The sequence below is a fragment of the Epinephelus fuscoguttatus genome, linkage group LG3 (genome assembly GCF_011397635.1).
Source record: "Epinephelus fuscoguttatus linkage group LG3, E.fuscoguttatus.final_Chr_v1".
NCBI classification, from domain to species: Eukaryota; Metazoa; Chordata; class Actinopteri; order Perciformes; family Serranidae; genus Epinephelus; species Epinephelus fuscoguttatus.
The window spans coordinates 31,531,525-31,553,239 of record NC_064754.1 but is presented as its reverse complement, the minus strand read 5'-3'; the positions used below and the strand labels follow the sequence as shown (position 1 = coordinate 31,553,239).

Here is a 21,715-nt window from a genome sequence, read left to right as displayed (position 1 = left end):
GAAATAAACAGTAAAGGTAAGCATATGATTCTCTTTGTAGTGCTTTTTGAATGACTTGGTGATGGTGATGAGCCTCGTGAAATATGCTGGCAATCTCAAGCGCTCTGTGGGCATGATTTGCACGCGTGCAATTAAAAAAAAATCACAACTGACTGTGTCCCCCCCAAACTTGTCATCAGATCTGCACCCATGGTTTGTTGGACCCATAAACCACCCCTCCCACCCGCCCAACTTAGATTATCCCTACCTTAACTTTCATGTTTCCCCCTGACACGGCCATGTGCCATTAAACTATAAAGGCAACCAGCCCCATATCACAACGACATTAAAGGACACCTTTCTGCGTTGGGTTCTGACACCACAAGTTCCACGTCCAAGTGCCGGATTTCCACGACTTGAGAGTGAGATGAGGCTTGTATAGACTGCACATTTTTACAGTTAAAGAATGTAAAAAATTTCCTTTGGCCTTCAGCAATAATAAATAAAAATTAAAATATTTTCATTTCCATGTTATTCGTTGTTTAAAGCCATGGGGAGCCACTGGAGAGATGTGGTTCAGTATCCTTAGGTTGCCTACCCCTGCGGATTGGTCACAGAATTTGGTGTAACAGTTACTTTACAGATCTGAACTGCTAACAGTTTGCTAACTGCTCTAAAATTCTGCCACTGTCATTATCCAATAATATAACTGTCAGTTGGCTTTGACCTTTGGCACACTTTGCTGATAAAACTTTTTGATTTGATGCAGTTTTTTTAGACTACCTCTATTTTCCATTGTACTTCAATAAATGCAACACATGCCATTTACGATACGTGTCAGGAATCTTACTCATGAAACGATCAGTTCATTTTCCACGTTAAATCACACATGTGTAATTGAAAAATCTGACTCTACGTGACATGTTTACACCCGAGGGTGCTGAATCACTCCGCAGGGAGCAGCGCTGCAGTGACGCAAGTGTTTATAAGTTATAACCTGCGCTGCTCTCTGCTCCAGTACGTGCTGCTGCTCACTACATGTTACACATCTGACTTATGACAACTCCTCTGCGCTGCTGTGGCTCCACCGAAAACTCAAGTTTACTTAGCCTATAGCCTACACCTCTGGACTTGCGGCGGAGCGCCTGGCTGCTGTCAGCTCCTTTCTTTATTTCTTCGTGGAACAGGATTGAAATTCTCGGACAGGTAAGCTTCCTTTCACCTAACAATGATTTTGTGTTTAATATAGAAGCCTATTTACACCAGTGTGATGAAAAAATATCCTGTTAGGCATTATAATGAGAATCTTTCTAAAAATGATAATTTAGTGTCTCGAAATGATTAGAGACTTTATCAAAAGATGATTCAGTATTTCAAAATGCTTAGAAACTTTGTCAAGATAATGATTTAGTGTCTCAAAATGATTAGAAATTGTCTCAAAATGTTGATTTAGTGTTTCAAAATAATTAGAAACATTCTCAAACAACAACAACAACAACAACAACAACAATATTTTAGTATATTTTTCATTAATTTGAGATATTAAGCCATTATTTCAAGAAATGTTTCCATTATAATGACTTCTGGATCTTTCTTTTCCATCACACTGGTGGAAATGGGCTTCCCAGCATGCTGATTGTTGTTATCCATGAAGTCACCATTTGTATGCCCTCAGGTATTACTATGCATCTGATGAGTGGTGTTACCATGTGCCTGGGTGTGTTTGGGGCCGTCAGACTGCTCTCCCTCCCCTGGCTCTGCAGTTTGTTGGCAGGGCTGGGGTTCTGCGTGGTGTGGAGGGGCTCCTGGAAGTTCATACATGTCGCTCTATGCACCATCAAAAGAGACCTAATGTAAGGAGTTTGTGTGAATGTGCATGAGTGTGTGTGTTTGTCATATCTGATATTTATTTATTTATTTTCCAAGCTGCCTACTCTAGTCCTATTTCTCACTTTCTTTCATTACTCCTTTTTCTGCTCCTCTCTACCTAAAAGGTGTCTGTTTGTCATCTTGCGAGTGAGGTTTTCCATGTACCGTAATTTGCGAAATAGAAGCACCATCCCTGCCCTGTTTGCCCAGACGGTGAGACTGCATCCAGACAAACCTGCGTTGATCTACGAGGCTACTGGAGAGGTGAGGACTCCTCTTAGATTACAAATGAATGCAACTTCAGCTGTGACACTGATATGGATATCAAACAGAATCACAGAGCCCATTGTCAGACGTATTGTTGTCAAAAATTACTGCATTTCCATTTTCATTTTGTGCCAGGTTTGGAGTTTCAGGGAGCTGCAGGAGCGGTGCCATGCCGTGGCTCACTGGGCGCTGGCACAGGGATGGGCTGAGGGTGATGTGGTGGCCTTGTACATGGAAAGCCAGCCTTTAGTGGTGGCTCTCTGGTTGGGTCTGGCTATGGTCGGCGTGGAGGCGGCACTCATCAACCACAACCTTCGACAGCACTCGCTGCTGCACTGTGTCGGCGTATCTGGTGCTCGGGCAGTGGTTTTCGGGACAGAGATGAGAAAAGGTAGGAGCATGTTGTATCAATAACAGTTACGAAGCTGTAGATCCAAGATTTTTAGACTTAAAGGTGATGTTTCATTGTCTCCCAGCGGTGTCAGAGGTGAGTGGCTCTCTGCAGCCCCACATGGTTTTGTTCAGCAGTGGAGAGCAGGGCGACGAAGAGGAGCTTCCCAACCTCCAGGTTCAGAGCCTGAACGCCCTGTTGGACCGTTCGCCCAAACACCCGCCACGCTACACACTCAGGAAGGATTTCAATGGTGAGGCTCTACTGAGTGTTTGTGCATGGGGCCAACAGATGTTGCCATATTATGTCCTATGTTACAAATTTTTTGATTGCAACACCTTTGTTTCCTTAGCAAGTCTGTGCCTGCCAGAGGGAACTGCTTACTACCTGATTTCACTCGCTCTGGTTTTCTTAAATACACACACACACGACTGTCAAACAAATCATCAGCTCACGTCAGAAATACTGGATGTCATGCAACAATGAAGTGCATGTAGACAGATAGTTTGTACAATATATTTAAATGTCTCTCTGTCACTTTTGAGTTAGTGGGTGATATATTCGTAAACTTACTTTTCTCTTATTGATTTGCTTATCTGTATTGTTTATCACCCTGTTATCACATGACATTCCTAAGTTCATACTTTTCAAGTCTTTGCTTGCACAGCCTGTCAAACATACAGAGGATACAAGAGGAGAGACAGAAATATGTTAAGGAATGATGGGGGAGCAGGGTGCATACCACACATGTGAAAAACACTGGCAAATGAACAAAAAACAAAAAAGGTTGCACTGAACATTCCCCAGCCCCTAACAACTCACTTTTGTTTTCCTGTCATTTCATCTCTCCTCGCAGACAGACTTTTCTACATCTACACTTCTGGTACAACAGGAATGCCGAAGGCAGCTGTGGTGGTGCACAGTCGGTGAGTTTATCTGTGATCTTATCTGAACTGATGTCAAGTTTATGGAGGGAATTAAAATAAAAAAGATCTAGATAAGGGACACTTGCAGTAGCTACAACTCTGCCTAATTGCATCAACTCTGATGATCTGCCCACACACATCTGACTGTTTTTACAACCATGTATCTCATTTGTCACTGTCAAGTTAGTAACTCTTTGTCACAATACTGACATCAAAAAACACATTCTCTGTGCCTTGGCCAAAATGTTGCACTTGAACACACTGCAAAGACTACAACCAGTGGCCAGCTAGCACCTGTGTTCTGTGCCTATGTTAGAGACAATAACCCTCCATACCAGCAGGTGGTGGAAGTCTGTATTCGTCATTCAATAAGGAAACAGGAAGACAGTCAGCCAGTTAGCACTTTAACAACACAACCCGAAGTTGAAAGCACAAATGATATTTACCATGTGCTAGCGAACAGTAACACAATTATGGGCAGTTTCTGCTACAGAGATCAATGGCTAATGGCGTCTGTTTCCATCTCACGCCCTCTCGACTTTAGCTGTTCGTTTACTTTCCTCACTTCTGTTTCTCTTCTCGTGCACTGTGCTGAACTGCCAATCAGAGGGATTTCCTTACTAATGGACTTAGCGTCTCCAACGGCAATTCAAAATGCTGAATTGGCCGAAAAACCACAGACAATGGCTTACGTGTCCCCACGGTGCAGGACACAATGTGAAAACTAGAAAGACATATGCAGACTGATGCCCAGACTTGGACCAACAGCTGGCAGTCGGCCTCGTGTGTTGGGACAGTTACACTAAAATTTACCCATGAAGGATCATTAAAAACCTTTAAACTGTTGGCAGTTGAATCACCACAAGCGTTTCAATTAAAAAGAGGACCATAAGGATCTCTGGTTTGTGTGTTTGATGAGCTGAAGTCTGGTGATGATGGATGCCAGTCACTTTATTCCATCTCTCTTGTCAGGTATTATCGCATCGCTGCCTTTGGTTTCCACTCCTTTGGCTTGCGTCATGATGACATCATCTACAACTGCCTTCCCCTGTATCATTCTGCAGGTAGGCCTAACTCAATTTGGTCTCTTCCAGCTGTAATCTATTTTTTCCTGTCTGTACTGCTGTCATATTGTTGTATATTCAGCTCACTCCCCACATTGTATCACTGTGTCTATTTTAAAAGCTCAATTTAAAAAAAGACTGTACAAGACGAAACAGTGTCATAACTCCACCCTCATCCCACATGACATGTTTCAAACTATAATACCGTACCAATTATACCATGATGCTACTATAATGATCATAATCATACTTAATAACTTTACAGCCACAGTTCAGAAGATGTAACACTATTACTGAAAACATCACCACACCCATCACCATTAAATTGTAATCTTTGTTGTACTTGTGTATCTGTGTGCCAGGATCCTCCAATAAATTTTTAAGTATTCCCTTCTGAGTGAACCAGGCTAGTGGCTGGTTTCCAAGTTCTTGGACCGTATCTGTATGCCCTTAGTTTATGATGTAATCTATCTAATTTACGGATGTCTTATTCTGGTGTATTTTGCCTCTATTGACTTAGACCAATTGTTATGTCTAAGTAGCATACTGAAAATAACTTAGCAGAATCTGTTAAGCTGTGGGGGACAGAGAATAGGTTGACTGTTATCATTATGTCTGTCTTTGTATGTGTATAATCGCTGCATGCATGTGATCATGTGAATGTTGTACAGGTACCATCATGGGTTTAGGCCAGTGTCTACTCTTTGGTTTGACTGTTGTAGTCAGAAAGAAGTTCTCAGCCAGCCGCTTCTGGGATGACTGTGTCAAATACAACTGCACTGTGAGTACACCCTGCCACTAAATTCAGCTACCAATGAGGACTTCTCTCAAACCAAAACTGACTGATCTCTTTATTTGTCCAGGTAATTCAATACATAGGTGAGATTTGTCGTTATCTGTTGGCCCAGCCGGTCCGTTCATCTGAGGCACAGCACCGGGTGCGTCTTGCCCTTGGTAACGGCCTCCGTCCTTCTGTGTGGGAAGAGTTTGTCCAGAGGTTCAGAATCCGACACGTCGGGGAATTTTATGGCGCCACAGAGTGCAACTGCAGCTTGCTCAACATCGACGGAAAGGTGTGTGTTGTTTTTTAATGACTTCGAGGTAGAGTGAAGGATTCTACAGAGTGCGTTCTGTCTCATGTACTTGTCTTATATGCCCAGGTGGGGGCATGTGGCTTCAACAGTCGCATCCTGCCCAGCTTTTACCCCATCAGACTGGTCAAGGTGCAGGAGGAGAACGGAGAGCTGCTCAGGGATTCACAGGGACTCTGTATACCCTGTCTGCCTGGTGAGAACACACACCCACACACACACACCCACACACACACACACACACACACACACACACACACACAAAGCCATAACAGAATAAGAGTGTTACAAATGTACCAAAATGTCCTCTTCTCTCTTCTCCCTCCTCTCTCTCTGTCTCTGCAGGTGAGCCAGGCATGCTAGTGGGACGCATCAACCACTCTGATCCACTCAGGAGATTTGACGGCTACGCTGACAGGGATTCCACCAGTCGTAAAATTGCTCAAAATGTCTTCAAGATGGGGGATTCTGCTTATGTCTCAGGTGTGTTTCATTGTGTCTCTTTAGAATACAGTCAGAATAATGATGATCAACTGTCTGTGCTCATACACGCTCCCGCCCACTGTCTGAACACATGCTGTATAACACAGCTGGATCGAAGACTTTAAATTAAAATGTGAACATCAGTGAATCACTGTCTGTGATGACACAATGGGAACCTGTCCATTGTGTTTCCTGTCTTCCACTCGGTGCATGCTGGGATATGTTCCAGCTCTTTATGAGTGAAAAAAAAAAGATGATTAATAGACACGAATGAACCTGAAACCCCACAAACATACAACAGAAACATAGAAGACAGCAACACATACAAAAACTTATGGACACACAATGTGGACGGATGGATTCCTGAACAAGGCCCAGGGGCTTAAAATGTCAGGGGCTTCTCTGGCCTAAACCTGCAAAATGTTATTTAGAGAGACATGTAGGGACCAGAAGGACACTCAAAATCACCACAAAGAAACACAAAAACATCCAGAAAGCTGCAAAGACACACTAAGAGACCCACAAGGACTACGGAAAGGGGCAAAACCTACCACAGAGACACACAAAATGACCACAGAGAGATGCAAAATGACTACAAGAAAGGGCAAAACAATCACACACGAATAATACCCGCAAAAAAGATCAAAACAATTACAAAATAACACAGAACAACTACAAAAAGATGCAAATCAAAAACAAAAAGAGGCTTTACAGCTATAAAGTCAGTGTGTGCTCCTCCGATGTTGTCTTTCAATCTGCCCATGATAGGAGACATTACGTCTCAAGAGTCATCGTAAGAAATCTTTAATCAAGTCCATAATTGCCACATTTACAAACAACACAGTGAAGCAGTGAATCATCATCATATCATATTAAAGTCAAAACTGTAGTGGTGAGTCATCATCACTACAGACTTCTGCTTCTGCCTCTTTCTCTCTGTGATCGCCTCTGGGGATGATGATGATGATTATTGTTATTATTTATGTATCTATTTGTTTCTCTCCCTGTCTGTGTCCCAGGTGACATTCTGGTGATGGATGAATATGGCTACATGTATTTCAGGGACCGCAGTGGCGACACGTTTCGTTGGCGAGGGGAGAATGTCTCCACAACAGAGGTGGAGGGAGTCCTCAGCCGCCTGCTGGGACACACTGTTGTAGCTGTCTACGGAGTTTCTGTACCAGGTAGAGATGAGACAGTCAGGACGGGGAAAAACTAACAAAGCCACGTTAATTAAAGACAAACGATTAAAGGCTTAATGTGGCTGTTACATCATACAGTCTCCTGTTCATTACCTCACCTGTCTGTCTGTCTGTCTGTCTGTGTGCAGGTGTGGAGGGGAAGGCCGGTATGGCTGCAATAGCTCACACAGAAGGCCAGTTTGACCTCGAGGCATTCTTGATCGCTGTACAGAAAGCTCTGCCTTCCTACGCACGCCCCATGTTTCTGCGACTCATGCCATCTGTTGACACTACAGGTGAGACAGTCATGCAAGGTCATGCGAACACGCACACATTCAAAAAGTCGCAAATGAATTTCAGTTTTCCCTTCTGTCCTCAGGTACCTTCAAAATCCAGAAGACACGGCTGCAGAGGGAAGGATACCAGCCACAAGACTCAGATGACGAGATTTATTTTCTGAACAGTCGTGCTGGGCGTTACGAGGCAGTTACTGATGAACTATATAATGCCATCATGGAGGGGAAAGTGCGCCTATGAGACAGGAGGAGGCTGAGAAGATACAGACTTTTGAAGAGGATAGTGTGTATATTTCAAAGGGGAAAGAGAGAGAGAAAAAAACCACAGGGATGTTTCTCTAGAGGGCAAATACATCTCTACATACTGATGTGGAAATACCGTAGTGTTGCTGTTTTTTTGCAATAAAACTCATCTATTTTTTTAACCAGATTTATTGTATTTTTTCTCACACTGTACAGTATCTTACACTTGGCAACATGTCCTCATACAACAATTATTATATCTTACAAAATGCTCATATGATGGTTTGTATATCTAATATATTAGTGCTCCACAAACAATGCACTTTATGTAAAGTTACACGGGTTAGATTTAGGAAAGTAACGTAACTTTGGTAAGATTTTAAAAAAAAAGGAACATGGTGACAGCCTTAAAAGTTCTCTCCTGAGGGAAAGTCCTGTGTTGTTTGACCCTTCCACCACCCCAGCTTGAATCCTTCTGCGGACTTCCTGTCTTTATACTACTTCCTTCTTTACTCCTGTCAGCGCATTGGTCATGTGATCGCAGCTCTCATATATACATAAGTACTGGCTCATGGTTACGTACCTTATATACGAATTGTGGTGTATTACTTTTCATGATATCTGTGTCATTTTATATACAATTAAAAAATGATGTCAATAAAAAATATAAGCATATAACAGTTAATGGCATCTGAAATTTAACATCAATTTAAGAAAAAACAAAACAAACAAACAAAAAACACCCCCAGACAAATAGGTCTAAAACTCAGCTTTCAATTTAATGTAAACAGTTTCAGAGGAATTAAATACTGGTGAGCACACAGCAAATATACATTTTCATAACACTCCTTAAAACAAATCCAATCAAATTCTGAAATGTATTTAAAACAAAAACTTAAGAGTCTACATCTATGGTAGCGGCTGTGCCATGCTTTGCACCGAATGCTCACGTCAGCATACTAACAAGCTCGCAATGACAATGCTAACATGTTGATGTTTAGCAGTTATAATATTTAGCATGTGCACCATCTTCATTTAGCATGTTAGTATGCTAATATTTGCTAATAGCAACAACTACAAAGTAAAGCTATGATGGAAACAACATCATACATTTTGAAGGTATTTGTCATAAACCAAAGTACTGGGCAAATTAAATTTTGACAACACAATTCTGCCAAATGAAACGTCATGGGATCATGAAATTCATTAAAATTCATCCTGACAGGAACATGAATGTCTGTTTTAAATTTCATGGCAAACCATCCAATAGATGTTGAGACATTTCATTTAAAACCACAAATGTCCACTAGATGAGAATTCAGTGGATCACCGACGTCATTAGTTTCCATAGAATGTCTATAAAACATCCATCCAATAGTTGTTGAGATTTTCCATGTGGTCCAAAGTGGTGGATCGACTGATCGTACCATCCCTAAAGCCATGCTGCTAGCATCACAACACACTAAGAATAACACTTGTATGGAAGTAAAAGATGCCATTATAATTCATTATGGCTGCAAGATCTTGTTATTTAACATACAAACGATAAACCATATGATCAGCATGATTCATCTGGATTTGTTTGTGACTGTCAGATTCATTTTTGATGACGAGCTCTGCTCAGTGAAACCTCGTACCTCATGAGGAACCTGGGGTTGCTGGTCTGATGAATAACAGGTTTGTCGTCTTTTATCTTTTCATTTCCAGCGGGTTTTGTTTTAATGAGCTGCTCCTTCAAGGTGCGTCTCTGAGGTTTGGTTTTCTTCTCCTGTCTCAGAGAACAAATTGGCAAGTTTTTGTCTTCCATCAGATGTCCGCTCTCTGACATCTTTCTGTTGCTGTTGGCAGATGTGGTGTTATTGTTTCCCTCAGTACAAGATTCACCTTTCATTACCTGATGCTCCTCAGTGAAAGCAGTGTCCTCCACAGGGACATAATCTGACCCCACGTTGACCTTCACTCTTTGTGCCAACAAAGCAAAGCCCCCACTCGACGACATACTCTGAAAGTAAGGGTACACCTTCTCAGTAAAGCGATGTCTAAACATGAAAAGATGTGTGTCTCTGTCAGGGTTTATGAATTCCAGCGTCCCTTCATCCCAGTCCAGCTTCACACGGACCCTGCTGAGGTGGTCTGAGTATAGGGTCTGAGCAGGAGAGGTCAGAGCTCGGTACTCTCCTTCTTGCAGGCTGATACACCAGAGTCCTGCCTCTGGACAGGCCTCAAACTCTGCTTTTCTGGACACTGACTGAGCAGCCATACCAACTGTCCAATTGCTGGTGTCGCCAACCTGTTGAAATCAATACAGAAAGATTAGGCAAACGGGGTGGACGACAGGAAGGACTCAGAAACGTGTCTCAAGGCATGTGTATACTAGAGCCCAAGGAATTGAGGCTGACACCATTTGCAATAATTACAAGCAAATAAAATCAATATATGGCAGGACATTTCACACATTTTTCATATCAGTGACAAACACATTCTTACTCTTTACTCATCAAACACTGTGGCTTGGTCAGTGGTCCTACGCTTCAAACTATGACCCTCTACACACCCTCTTAGCGGCAGTTTCATAAGTGTCAGTTTATGCTCTTTACATGCATATCCTCCTGAGACCCTACATCACATATGAGGACATCACATTTACTGGACCTTATACTTCATTCTACTTAACTGAGACCTGTTGTCCTCTTTGTGGACACTTGTCTGTGCCATCTAGTGGTAGTAAGAGCAAAATACACTAATCCATGTAAAATCAAGATGGCAGCCATCTCTACTTAGTTGGTCTTGATTCCGACACAAAAGTAAACAAGGTCCAAACCCTGATCACATTTTATGATTGAACTTGTTTATTTATGATTAATAATGTTTGTAGTTTGATGTGGCAACAAATTTGACCAGTTTTAGCAACAGTAACAAGCTAAAACACTGTTAATGAGGAAGTACTTGTTTGAAGACATTGGAACTTAATTATCATCATTTTATCCTTATCAGGCCCTACTGATCCCAAATAGCTGGGAGATAATAAAAAATCATACCAAACAAAGGCATCTCAGGATGATATTGTGTCTTTTCAAAATAAACTTCCAGTTAGGTTTAGGAAAAGATCATGGTTGGGTTAAAATAAGTAGGCATGTTACGTGCGTGAAGTGTGTTAAGTACATTATGTATGTGACGTAAATTAAGTACATGAAGTCATCTGAGTGAAAGTCCTATGTATATTTGACCCATTTTTATCCACCTGGCCTCCTCAGTACACAGACTATGTCACTCTTTATACTATGTCACCTGACTTCCTCCTCTGCTCCCGTCATAACTACTATGGCCACATAGAGTGTCATAATTTGAAGCATAGAGCTGCTGTACAAGAAGCTGCCTTATTTTAGGTCCAAAGTTCCAAAAGGTCCAGTGTGTAGGATTTAGTGGCATCTAGTCTGAGGTTGCAGACCTGAAACTTCTCCCATGTGCCAAGCGTATAGGGTAAGTACAATGTCTGACACAAAAATGTGAATGTCGCGACCCTGACCTGCTCTGTGTGTAGATATAAACGTTCTAAGGTAAAACACAACAATTCTAGCCAGTGTTCTAAAGCCAGTATTTACCAGTTATAATACTGCTCAGGCTCTAGTACAGACAGTATGTAATACCTCAGTATCCCAACAGTGCACTCCTGAGTCAAAGCCCTCTCTCGCCAGGATGCAGGAACAAGGGTGGAAACGTTCAGGGTTAGCTGGGACAGGGACATTAACATCCAGACTTTGTTCCAGCCCCTGTGAGGGTCCAGGGCTGATATGGACACTGTTTAACCCAGAAGACACCCTCAGGGACTGACCAGCTGTCCTGGGGTCCAGGGTCACTGGAGCTGGAAGACACAAAGGGGCTCAGAGGGTACTGATGGCGAAAATGGACAGGAAGTAATCAGAAAGTGTATGCATAGGAAGAGACTGACTGTATGGGGCGATGTGTTTCATCTTCTCCCACTCGGCATACTTTAGGTTACCCACGTGTTTGGCCACATCTATTAGAGGTTTGTAAACCTCAAGAGGCTCCATGCCATCTATCCATGTACTGCAGTGAATAAACATGAACATGCAGACAGTTAAACAGGTGCATTTGCATGTGTATGTACTTGTATGTGTGAAAAAGTCCCATACCTATTCATCACGTCTTCGTAGTGCTGTAAAAAAGCAGAGTTTGTATGATTACTGTTTGAAATACAAACACCTGCTCTCATTCATTGACTAATTATGTAACATTTGATTGATGTTACCTCTAAAAATCCAACCCCGTCTCCTTCTGCATCAAGCTCTTCTTCCACCAGTTGGATCTTCTCTTCCAGAGATTGTATCACCTGAATTATACTGTCTACCTGTTCTTCTGCATTTCTCCTCTTCTCGTCTCGTTCTTCCCTGAGAGCAAGTAGCTTGGCTGCTTCCTCATCTCTCAAAAACTGGTGAAGACTCTCAAATTCATTTTTCATGAGCTCCTCTGCGAGTTTGGCCTCAGCCTGGGAAGAACAGAAAAAGCAAGAAAAGTGTAAGGAAAGAAGAGGACATCCTGAAGTAGTGACCCAATCATGACAGTTAACAATGCATCTGAACTTTGATTGTTTCCGTTTTTAGTCACAGTTCTACCTCATTATGTCTGAATGCATGTTCACAGGTCTGAGCGACTTTCTCAAAGTCAGTCTTCTTCCTCTTCAGTCCATTTAGTGATGTTCTGAGCTCTGCCTAGGGTCCAAAAGGAGAATGACTTTTAAACAATGCTCCATCCATATCTGTTGTCACTATCACAGGGTAGTCAAAGACAAAGTGCACTTAAGTGCAACTACTTTTTGTTTACTATAATAAGATATTTGACTGCTACATTTATGAATTATTTTGCAGATTAATATTTTATACACAAAATTATAGATCCTTCTGAGACCTTAGCTTCTGTCCATGCTGTTTGGGATCAGTCCGACCTGATGAGTATAAAAACTGAACATTGTCTTTGAACAGAAAGTAGTTTTCAGAAAAAAATTACGTCCTCATATGAGGACGTTGGATTTATTTTTAATAGTGACAATGTGTAATAAAGTATAAATGTTTAATAAATGTTTCATGTATAATGTTTATTTCAATGTCTGAATGTTGTTGTGAAAAAAAAAAACTAAATTACAAATAATGAAACAAATCTAAAAGTCTGGGATTTATCATTTAGAAACTCTGCATCAATTTTCTTTGCTCCATACTCCAAGCAAGAAATGTCCTTTTGTTACTGTTGAAATTGGTCACATGAGTATGACATATCAAATCACAAACATTAATAAGCCTAAACAAACAAGTTTTGACCACAACACCTGATCAGGTTTTGAACCTTGTTCCATTTGTGTCAGGACTGGCTGCAGACTGACTTGGCAGAGGTGGCTGCCATCTTGTTTTACATGGAGGTTTATGTTTATGTTTATGTTTATTTTAATTTTATTTAAGAAGAGACAGTGCACATTAATTAACATGATCACTTAAGTCATGTAAATGTGCCAGATTTAGCCATACAGGCTAATTTTAATCTGCAGTCCCTGGCAGGTTGATGGTATATATATATATATGAACAGGTATTTCCCCTGCTACCACTAGATGGCACAAAAGTGTCCATGAATGAGAACAACAGGTCAAAGATAAGCAGAATGAAACATAAGATGCAGCAAACCCAGAATGTGATGTCCTCATATGAGGACGCACTGTCTCAGGAGGATATAGTGGTTTACATTAGCCATCAGCCCTAAGCCGAGCGCCATTTAGTTCAATTTTATTTGAAAGAAGACGGACATCTCTAGACCTGATCTCTCCAACACCGGCAGCTCACAAAAAAAAAAAAAAAAAAAAAAAAAATCAAATTTGATAAATAGCACTAGAGGTAGGAAGAAAAATAAGTATTTTAGATTTTGATGCTCACTTTTAAGTTTTACTCATCAAACTACACAACAACATAATTAGTAATTAAGATTCCAACCAGCTAACATATTAAAATGTTGTTTGTAATAAATCAGTAATACTTAAAATACAACACTGACTTCACAGGAATTTAATGTAATCCTTCAGGTTATTCTTAGCATTTTGGTGTGTGGGTGTGTGTATGCAGGTCAAATTGCATGTCTGATGAGCTCTAAACATGCATTTGTGACACGATGATAGCAACAGTAATTACCAGCTTAGTTTTCAGCTCGGTGCCTCTTTTAAACTCACTCTGAATTCTGCCTGTGTAAACTAATCTTGGATTAACAGACGGCATCTGTTTGGGCAAGAAAATAAATATTTACAGGAGATGAAAAAATGCCTGACTGGCTCCTTGTCGAAATATCCACTTGCTGTGGTCGCAGGAAGCATGTTAATGAAAAAGTATCGAAACAGTCATGAGAGGGCACCCTCGCTCTTTGCGAAAGACAGGGTCCAAATCTTGGACGAGCCAGAGCTGTTGGGAGCTCTGCTGTTATTTGACATCTTTGTGCTGATGTTTTGTTTGGCTCTGTGGCAGTGGGGTGGCTCTAACTAGAAAACCAGCATACGAGCGCTCTCGTTGGCAATCATCTACCCTGCTGAAGCGTCCTTTAGGAAAACAGTGAATTCCTGCCAGTTGCTCTGTATCCAACCCTTCAGCATGATGCTTTATTGCTTTCGGTGGAGGATTAAGGGGGCCTATTTCAGGCCTTTCACTTCAGCGGCTCTCTCAAAGCAGTCGCAAGATAAACCTTAGGAGATGATTAATGTGATAGGAGAGAATAAAGATATATTCAGCGTCACAGAAATATAGTCATTTTTTTTTAGACTCCGCTCTAATAATTCATCATTGTTTCATTCGTTGAGGCCTCGAAACACACTTACATCAGGGGTGGAGCCAGACATTGTAAATGTTTGGGCCTCAGCCCAAACCAAGGGGGATCCTGGGGCTGACTCACTCGGGGAGATTTTTTTTTCCATTTATGGCAGCTATATGCACTAATTCGAAAGTCATTTGAGAATGCCTAATAATCTGCACATCCTTTTTGGAAAAATATGATAGTTGCCAGGAGAAAAGAAACATCCCGTAGAGCCTACATCCTGTTTTGTAATTGTTCTCCAACTGTCTTCATATTCTGAAACTACAACACAACAAATATTAGAGATGACTCATTTTAATTCCTGTCACCAAAAAAGAGGCAACAGATGTCAGATGTTGCTATTTTTAAGTTACATAACAAAGGTAGAAACAGAAACAAGCCAACAGAGAAACATTTATTCAATTATATCAGATTTCTTTAGAGAATAACATCGTAGGATGAACAACATGGGCATATTTTATTATCTGAATAACACAAAGATAAAGGTCAAGGGCTGTTGAGAAAACATTTGGTTGAACTGCTCACAAGTCACGGACAAATAAACATGCAGTGGGTCACATGAAGAAGTTGCTTTGTTTTCAGGGGACACAAGCCAGAAAGGAGCCAGTGTTTTACTTTGTAAAAATAGAAACACAGTAATGACTATTTGTCTGCTTTTTACAATGCTGCCTTTTGTGTCTGGTGAGCCAAAGAAAGAGTAGCAGCCATTTGATGACCCAGATTTAGAGTGACACTTCTTTTAAAGGGCTCACATAACTCCATCAGTTGTAGAATTGATGTTTTCAGTGCAGTGAATATGTCTCAGCTGAGGAGCCTGATACCTGATTCCTACCTTGCAGTCAGTCGCAGCCTCGGTCAGGAGGTACACTCTGTGTCCTGCGTGGCTCAAAGCTGCACATAGTTGACATAAAGGCTCCAGGTCATCCAAACAGAACACAGACAGGCTCTCGTCATGTTCCTCGCACCGCTCTGAAGAGTCAACAGACCAGGGCGTCAAGGCAAGGCCCTCCGCTTCTGCTTGGTGAAGGGAGACGGGGAGGAAGGATTGGCAGCTCATGGATGGACTGCTGGTGGTCTCTAGAGCTGAAGCCAGCTTGGTTCGTGGTCAGACTGAAGCAGCGAGATGAAACAGATGAAAAGTGGGAACACGGCGGGACATATAACGAGATGAGATCAGTGTTCTATGTCAAGCTGCCATGAAGGAGCCTTGATTCATGTTCCATCTATGTGCAGCACTGAAGTTACTTACAGTAGATCTGTTTACACTCTACGTCTTAAACTTGAATCTTTGCCAATGAGCTTACACCAGATGCAGCCATACATCACTCTGAAGTGTGACTTTCATGATCCTGTGATTTATGGTATACTCTCACATCCCAAGGCCCAGCTTATTCCTGTGCCTTTGCTTGTTACTTTAACTCTTTCTACTATCCATCTCCCCACAGAGGTACGCTCCTCCACTAAACGACACACTGTACCTTGCAAGCAAAAACAAGCTGCAACTAGGTGCTTTTTTTTTTACACTTCCACATGTAGTATTAGATTATTGTATATTTTTGGAGCCATACAGTGGTACTTTATGTACTGCATGCCAGGCCTGAGCTATGTTAAATGGATTTAGTTTCACTGGCCTTTAACAATTTGAGCTGGTGGAGAACATGGAGACCAGATCAGCCCTGACAGGCGGATCATATTTCATTGAATCATGTGGTATGCTCTGAAGTGAAATGATAGACATGTAATCTGTTTATTCTCAATTTGCAACGTGATACACGATAAGACAGACATGACCATAAGTATGTGTCCATGTCTTGCCAACTCTTTAACAGTCCTCTCAGCACATTTTGAGCTGTGAATTAGCTAGCGCTCAAGAGAAGTATGGGGTAATTACTTTTTTGAAATGTAGTTTAGTTTTAGAGCATTGAATGATTTCAATGAATAATCTTCCAAACCGTATGATTAGCAGAATTGTTCATTAATGATAAAAGTAGTATTGCTTACAATTCTTTACCAAGAATTCAAAACTATTTTTGATTTTATTAAGAAAAAAAATTCCACATTTATGTTCTGTACAAAGGATTTCAGGAGTTTTACACATTGCCCTTCTCCTGCAGAATGTTGAAACTGTACTTTTACTGTTAGCAGACAGCTCCATCGCATCGTAGATCTTCATGATTTAAAACCAAAGAAACAGAGCAACAAAGAAATAATTTTAGAAATTGAAAATGGCTATGGTCTCCAATTACAAAACATGTTTTTATTGTCTGTACCTAGTGTACGTACAGAGTTTGGCAAGCTAGCATTTATCTGCAGAAGGACTTAAAGTTGCACTCAGTGGTTCCTCTCGGCCATTTCAAAGCACTGTTGCAGGATTTTTGTACACAGTATTCTATATGGCAGTGTCACGTTGTGTCTTAGCTGGTCTTTGTTATCATGAGTTGTTACCATTTTTTGCATTTTTAAGTTTCATTTTATCAACATACTTTTTGGTTTTTCTTTGTAGTAATCTTATTTTGTGCTTTATTTTGCTTTACAGCTTTACATTTGTAATTCTGTATTTTTGTTCTATGTTGTCTGTCTGTAACTTAGGCTGCTGCCTGTCTTGGCCAGGACACTCTTGAAAAGGAAATTTTTCTGGTTAAATAAAGGTTAAATGAAAATAAAATAAATTTAAAAAAAAATCTGTTGGAGAGCTGCAGGGATGACATTTTCTTATAGACCTAAATGAAAGTTAGCTTCATCCTGGTTCCTTTATGGATTCATGCAGAAAATAAGATCTGTGGCAACAAACTTTCTGACACTTACATGTGTTGTTCAGTGAAATAACCTGTAAAATAGTCTTCACAAATGAACACCACTTTTATTATTTTTGAAGTGTAAATGGAATCACTGGAAGTAAAACGCTAACGTTAGGCTACAGACAAACTACACCACAGTCGCATGACCTCACGGTTGCCACTACAAAAAGGCTGTTAAGTCATGTTCGGCATGATGGCGCTCACTTGTTAGCAGCCATCTTTTTAAAGACACGTAAAAGCTTCAAAATTCTTGAATACATCAGTACTGACATATTTTATGTCCTAGACCATAATGTGAGAGTCTGTTAAGCTTGTGTTAACCACAGACCTTATTTCAGGCATCTAACCAAAAATCCATTGATTTCAAGACGACAAAACCAGGAGTGCTAACTCATTTTCAGATTTTAGGACTCATTCCTGCACCACTCTAGTTGAGGTACAGTGTAAGATAAAAGGCCTCTACACATGATCAGCTGTAAAACCGCTTTGCGCTGGCTGTCCCACTGTTTGTTTATGGAGAGGGCGGCAACGCCTGACAAAGCGCCACCGCTACCCTTGGTGTTGCGTACCTCTTGGATTTTCCGCCCGAGCACTGCGCTCAGAGTTGAAATTATTTGAACTTTGACCGAGTTTACCTCTGACCTCTGCGCCGCACCTGGCGGTGAGCGAAGCACATTGTTCTTATCATGTGAAGGCCGCTTTAGTGGTATTTAGCTGTGAGGTTGCAGAACTGAATCTTGCCAAGCATGTGGAAGAAATGGCCCTCTCTATAGCCAGTGTTTGATTTGTTCATTCTAGGCTACTGTAGACCAACATGGCAGACTCCATGGAAGAGGCCCCTCCCATGTCTGTAGATACCAGCGGCACATTCTAAGGTAAAAATAATGCGTTGAGTTCTTAATTTCAGGTCATTATACACTACTGAAAACATAGCTATAGATATTATATTCCATTTCTGCAAATAGACGCACCTAAATCCACACTGGACCTTTAAAGAGATAACAGGCAGAAGCCAACATGTCTGTGAACTGATGCCTGTGAACATGGCCTCTGTCACTGCCTCATGAAGGTTACAATTTATACACATACCCACACCTACACTGTTTATACGGGTGCTACTATACATGCATGGTTTGTGCAAACCTCCATCATCAGACCCGATTTCTGTGATAGAATTGGCCACACACCTGAGCAGCAGGCTTTCACACACTGGCTGAGACAAGATGAAACACATCACAGTACGGTAGCTGTCTCTGCACGTGTGCTGCATGTATTTTCTGTAATGATTTCGCAGAGCTCTCTGCTCCATGTTTCTTTCTGTCTGCTGTCTCCTCTCTTTCTCTGCTGTCCTCCTCCTCGGCTCCGATAATCCCGAAAGCCGACTGTTACCTCTCTCTCCTGTGACATGAAGAGTTTTCGAGACGGTGAAGGTGATGACAGTGGTGAAGTTAAAAGCTTCACTGTATTGCTCTTAAAAGTGGTTCTCTTGCTGCGGCACACGATTTCCCCTGTCGACTGCACAGCTCTGTCATCAGGTTGATCAATTACAACAGCTGATTGTGGGTTGCGCCACTTAACATTAGTCACATCATGTCGAGAAAATGGATTTTGTGGCCTGAGTCCCGAGTGTTGAGAGGGTGAAGTACTGTCTCCTTTTTCGCCATCCCTTCATTTCTCTTCAGTCAGTGTCAGTTTACTTGTGACTGTATTCATCATTTAAATTCCGAGAAAAGTCCTGTCTGATACAGTCCCTCATGCTGATTCCATTATCTAACATTGCTGCACAATAACTACAATGAGAGATGGGGTTGATGGGGTTAGATGTTGTTTCGCCATGTTTGTCTTGTCTTCTGATTGTCTATTCTTGTCAGTCATGTATTGGCTGTCAAGTCCACCACAATGATATGACATGCGAGTGAAGAAGGCGGGTGGAGAAAGAGTCATCTAAAGGGTGAGGACAAACAGTTACAACCGGTATAAGGGTGACAGGACAGTATGAAAGAAGAGGAAAGAGACAGATGAAAGAGAATGGTAGGGAAGCTTACCTGTCACCTAAACTCCAAAGAGTGCAGGTACGTCTCAGGTAAGCCTGTCGAAATGGGGCTAAAAAAATGATGTCTCATGCTGCTTTCAAGACTATGTGTGTATCCAAATGTTTATCTAATCTTATATATGCTTCCCAGTCACTATCCGATGTTGAGATGTTAAGAAAATGTTGTTGGTTTGTGTGCTGCCCCAAGGGGTTCAGTGTGGCAGAGATCTGGCGACTGTTTGGAGTCATAATTTCTCCACTTATGCATTCAGGATTTTCCTTTTGTGTTTAACTCAAACTTTACACTGCTTGCTGGTAATACAATGCTGACATCTAGTTTTTCCTGTGTGAATGAGCAAAGCACACTGCTGACATTATGGAGACGTGAGCTCCTCTATATCAACATCACCTCAGCTCAAATCTACTGACCAACATGAGAAACAAACACATGGAGTTCACTGAACGCCGGCCTTTTGTTCAGCATCCTGTAAGAACATCAAAAATATTTACCTCAGCACATTTTTAGAGATGACAGGCTAAAATAGGAAGCTTTTTTAAAGGGACAGTTCACCCCAAAATCAAAAATACATATTTTACCTCTTACCTGTAGTGCTATTTATCAGTCTAGATTGTCTTGGTGTGAGTTGCTGAGTGCTGGAGATATTGGCCATAGAGATGTCTGCCTTCTGTCATTCTCTTGAACTTTGAAACACTCAACAGCAATGTCTCTTTCCAGAAATCATGACCCGGTTACTCAGGATAATCCACAGACCTTGTTGAGAGCAGTTTCATGTAGGAATGATTTTCTTTCTACCAAACTAAACCCACCAACCGAATCACTGGGTAGAAGGAAGCATGCATCATAGATGAGAGGCAAAGATTAATGCCGTCCTCCTCAGCTAAGCTGTATTGTTAGTAAGCTCAGTGGTGCTATGTGAGCTAGCAGTAGATACATGCTTCCTTCTGCACGGAGATATGGTTGGTGGGTGTACTTTGGTAAACAGAAAATAGTTCCTACATAAAGCTGCACACAACAAGGTCTGTGGATTATCTTGAGTAATGGGATCATCCTTTCTGAAAAGAGACATTGCTGTTAAGTTTTCAAATGCATTTTTAAGCACTAAAAGCACTAAAAGCAAAGTGCCATCTAGTTGCACTACATTCTAAAGAAGGCAGACACCTCTTCGGCCGATATCTTCAATACTCTGCATCTCACGCCAGAACAATCTAGAATGATAAATAGCTCTACAGGTAAGATGAAACATATGTATTTTTGAACTTGGGGTGAACTATCCCTTTAAACAAACTTGGGCTCTGTGCTCCAGGATGTTATAAGGTGTAAGGTGGATGTGACTTTAAATGCTCCAGCTATTTGAAAGGAGTTGGGGGTGTAAGACAGAGCTGGTGATTTCTGGATGTCATATTCGCACCTCCATACAAGAAGCATTGTGAGTTAGTGGGTGACATGTGCCGCCACATTAAGAATGCTCTTAGACTACAGCTGCTATTTCCTGTCTATTGGCAGTCTGTATACGTTGTTGCTATAGTTCTATGCAACAAACACACTTTAATGTGTGTGCATGTCTGTGCTTTTGTAGATAAATCAGGTGGTAAACTGGCATGTTGGGATTGCCCCACAGCATTTCCTGTCTTCATACAGCACCCTTACAGTGCCCCAGTGTGTCTGGCCACTGGATCACACCAGGAACAGACACGGTGGGCCAACATGCTACAACCTTGGTATAGTTCTCTTATTGCTGTTCCCAATCATGAGCCAGACAAATTTCCTCATGTTTCAATGCCACCTTTTCCCACCCGTTGCCTTGACTGTGTATCATCTGTTAGCACTCTGGTGTGAAGATTCACCAGAATCCAGGGCCCTCTTAGATCACTGTCAAACAGAGATACATGCAGTGGGCGATGAGGAAGAGATATGATGTCATGCATTATTGCATTGTTGTTTTCTGCCTTTTATTTCCTATCATCTGTGCATTGCTGCCTCTCTAATATCTCCTTTCTTTAATCTTTGTTCTCCCTCTGTCTCCCTTTGTCCTTCAGGTGTTGGTAAGCATAGTGATGGGAGCAGTGATGCCTTACCTCATGGAGCAAGTATATCCCAGGATTATTGAACATCAAAGCAGGCAGTGGACAGCCTGGATCAGAGTGGGTGAAAAGGACAAATAATATGTCTCTATACAAATATATAAATAGATAGGAACCAGTGTACAAATGCACC

The 21,715-nt window shown here is 41.4% G+C and overlaps 2 protein-coding genes across 2 annotated transcripts; one reads left to right on the top strand and one right to left on the bottom strand.

Moving 5' to 3' along the window:
• The first annotated feature begins 661 nt into the window (after positions 1-661).
• Positions 662-8,378, top strand: LOC125885458 (long-chain fatty acid transport protein 1-like). The gene is made up of 14 exons (XM_049571003.1): positions 662-1,185; positions 1,655-1,832; positions 1,974-2,112; positions 2,251-2,506; positions 2,592-2,759; positions 3,363-3,432; positions 4,405-4,496; positions 5,168-5,277; positions 5,360-5,569; positions 5,657-5,783; positions 5,933-6,070; positions 7,090-7,254; positions 7,401-7,547; positions 7,631-8,378. Exons 2-14 carry the CDS (start codon positions 1,663-1,665, stop codon positions 7,786-7,788), a joined length of 1,950 nt encoding a protein of 649 aa, XP_049426960.1. The 5' UTR covers positions 662-1,185; positions 1,655-1,662; the 3' UTR covers positions 7,789-8,378.
• Positions 8,379-8,712: 334 nt separating this feature from the next.
• Positions 8,713-15,752, bottom strand: LOC125885816 (zinc-binding protein A33-like). The gene is made up of 7 exons (XM_049571610.1): positions 15,482-15,752; positions 12,425-12,520; positions 12,061-12,297; positions 11,945-11,967; positions 11,740-11,858; positions 11,438-11,652; positions 8,713-10,080 (listed from the first exon to the last, which is right to left on the bottom strand). Exons 1-7 carry the CDS (start codon positions 15,704-15,706, stop codon positions 9,388-9,390), a joined length of 1,608 nt encoding a protein of 535 aa, XP_049427567.1. The 5' UTR covers positions 15,707-15,752; the 3' UTR covers positions 8,713-9,387.
• Between the last annotated feature and the right edge of the window lie 5,963 nt (positions 15,753-21,715).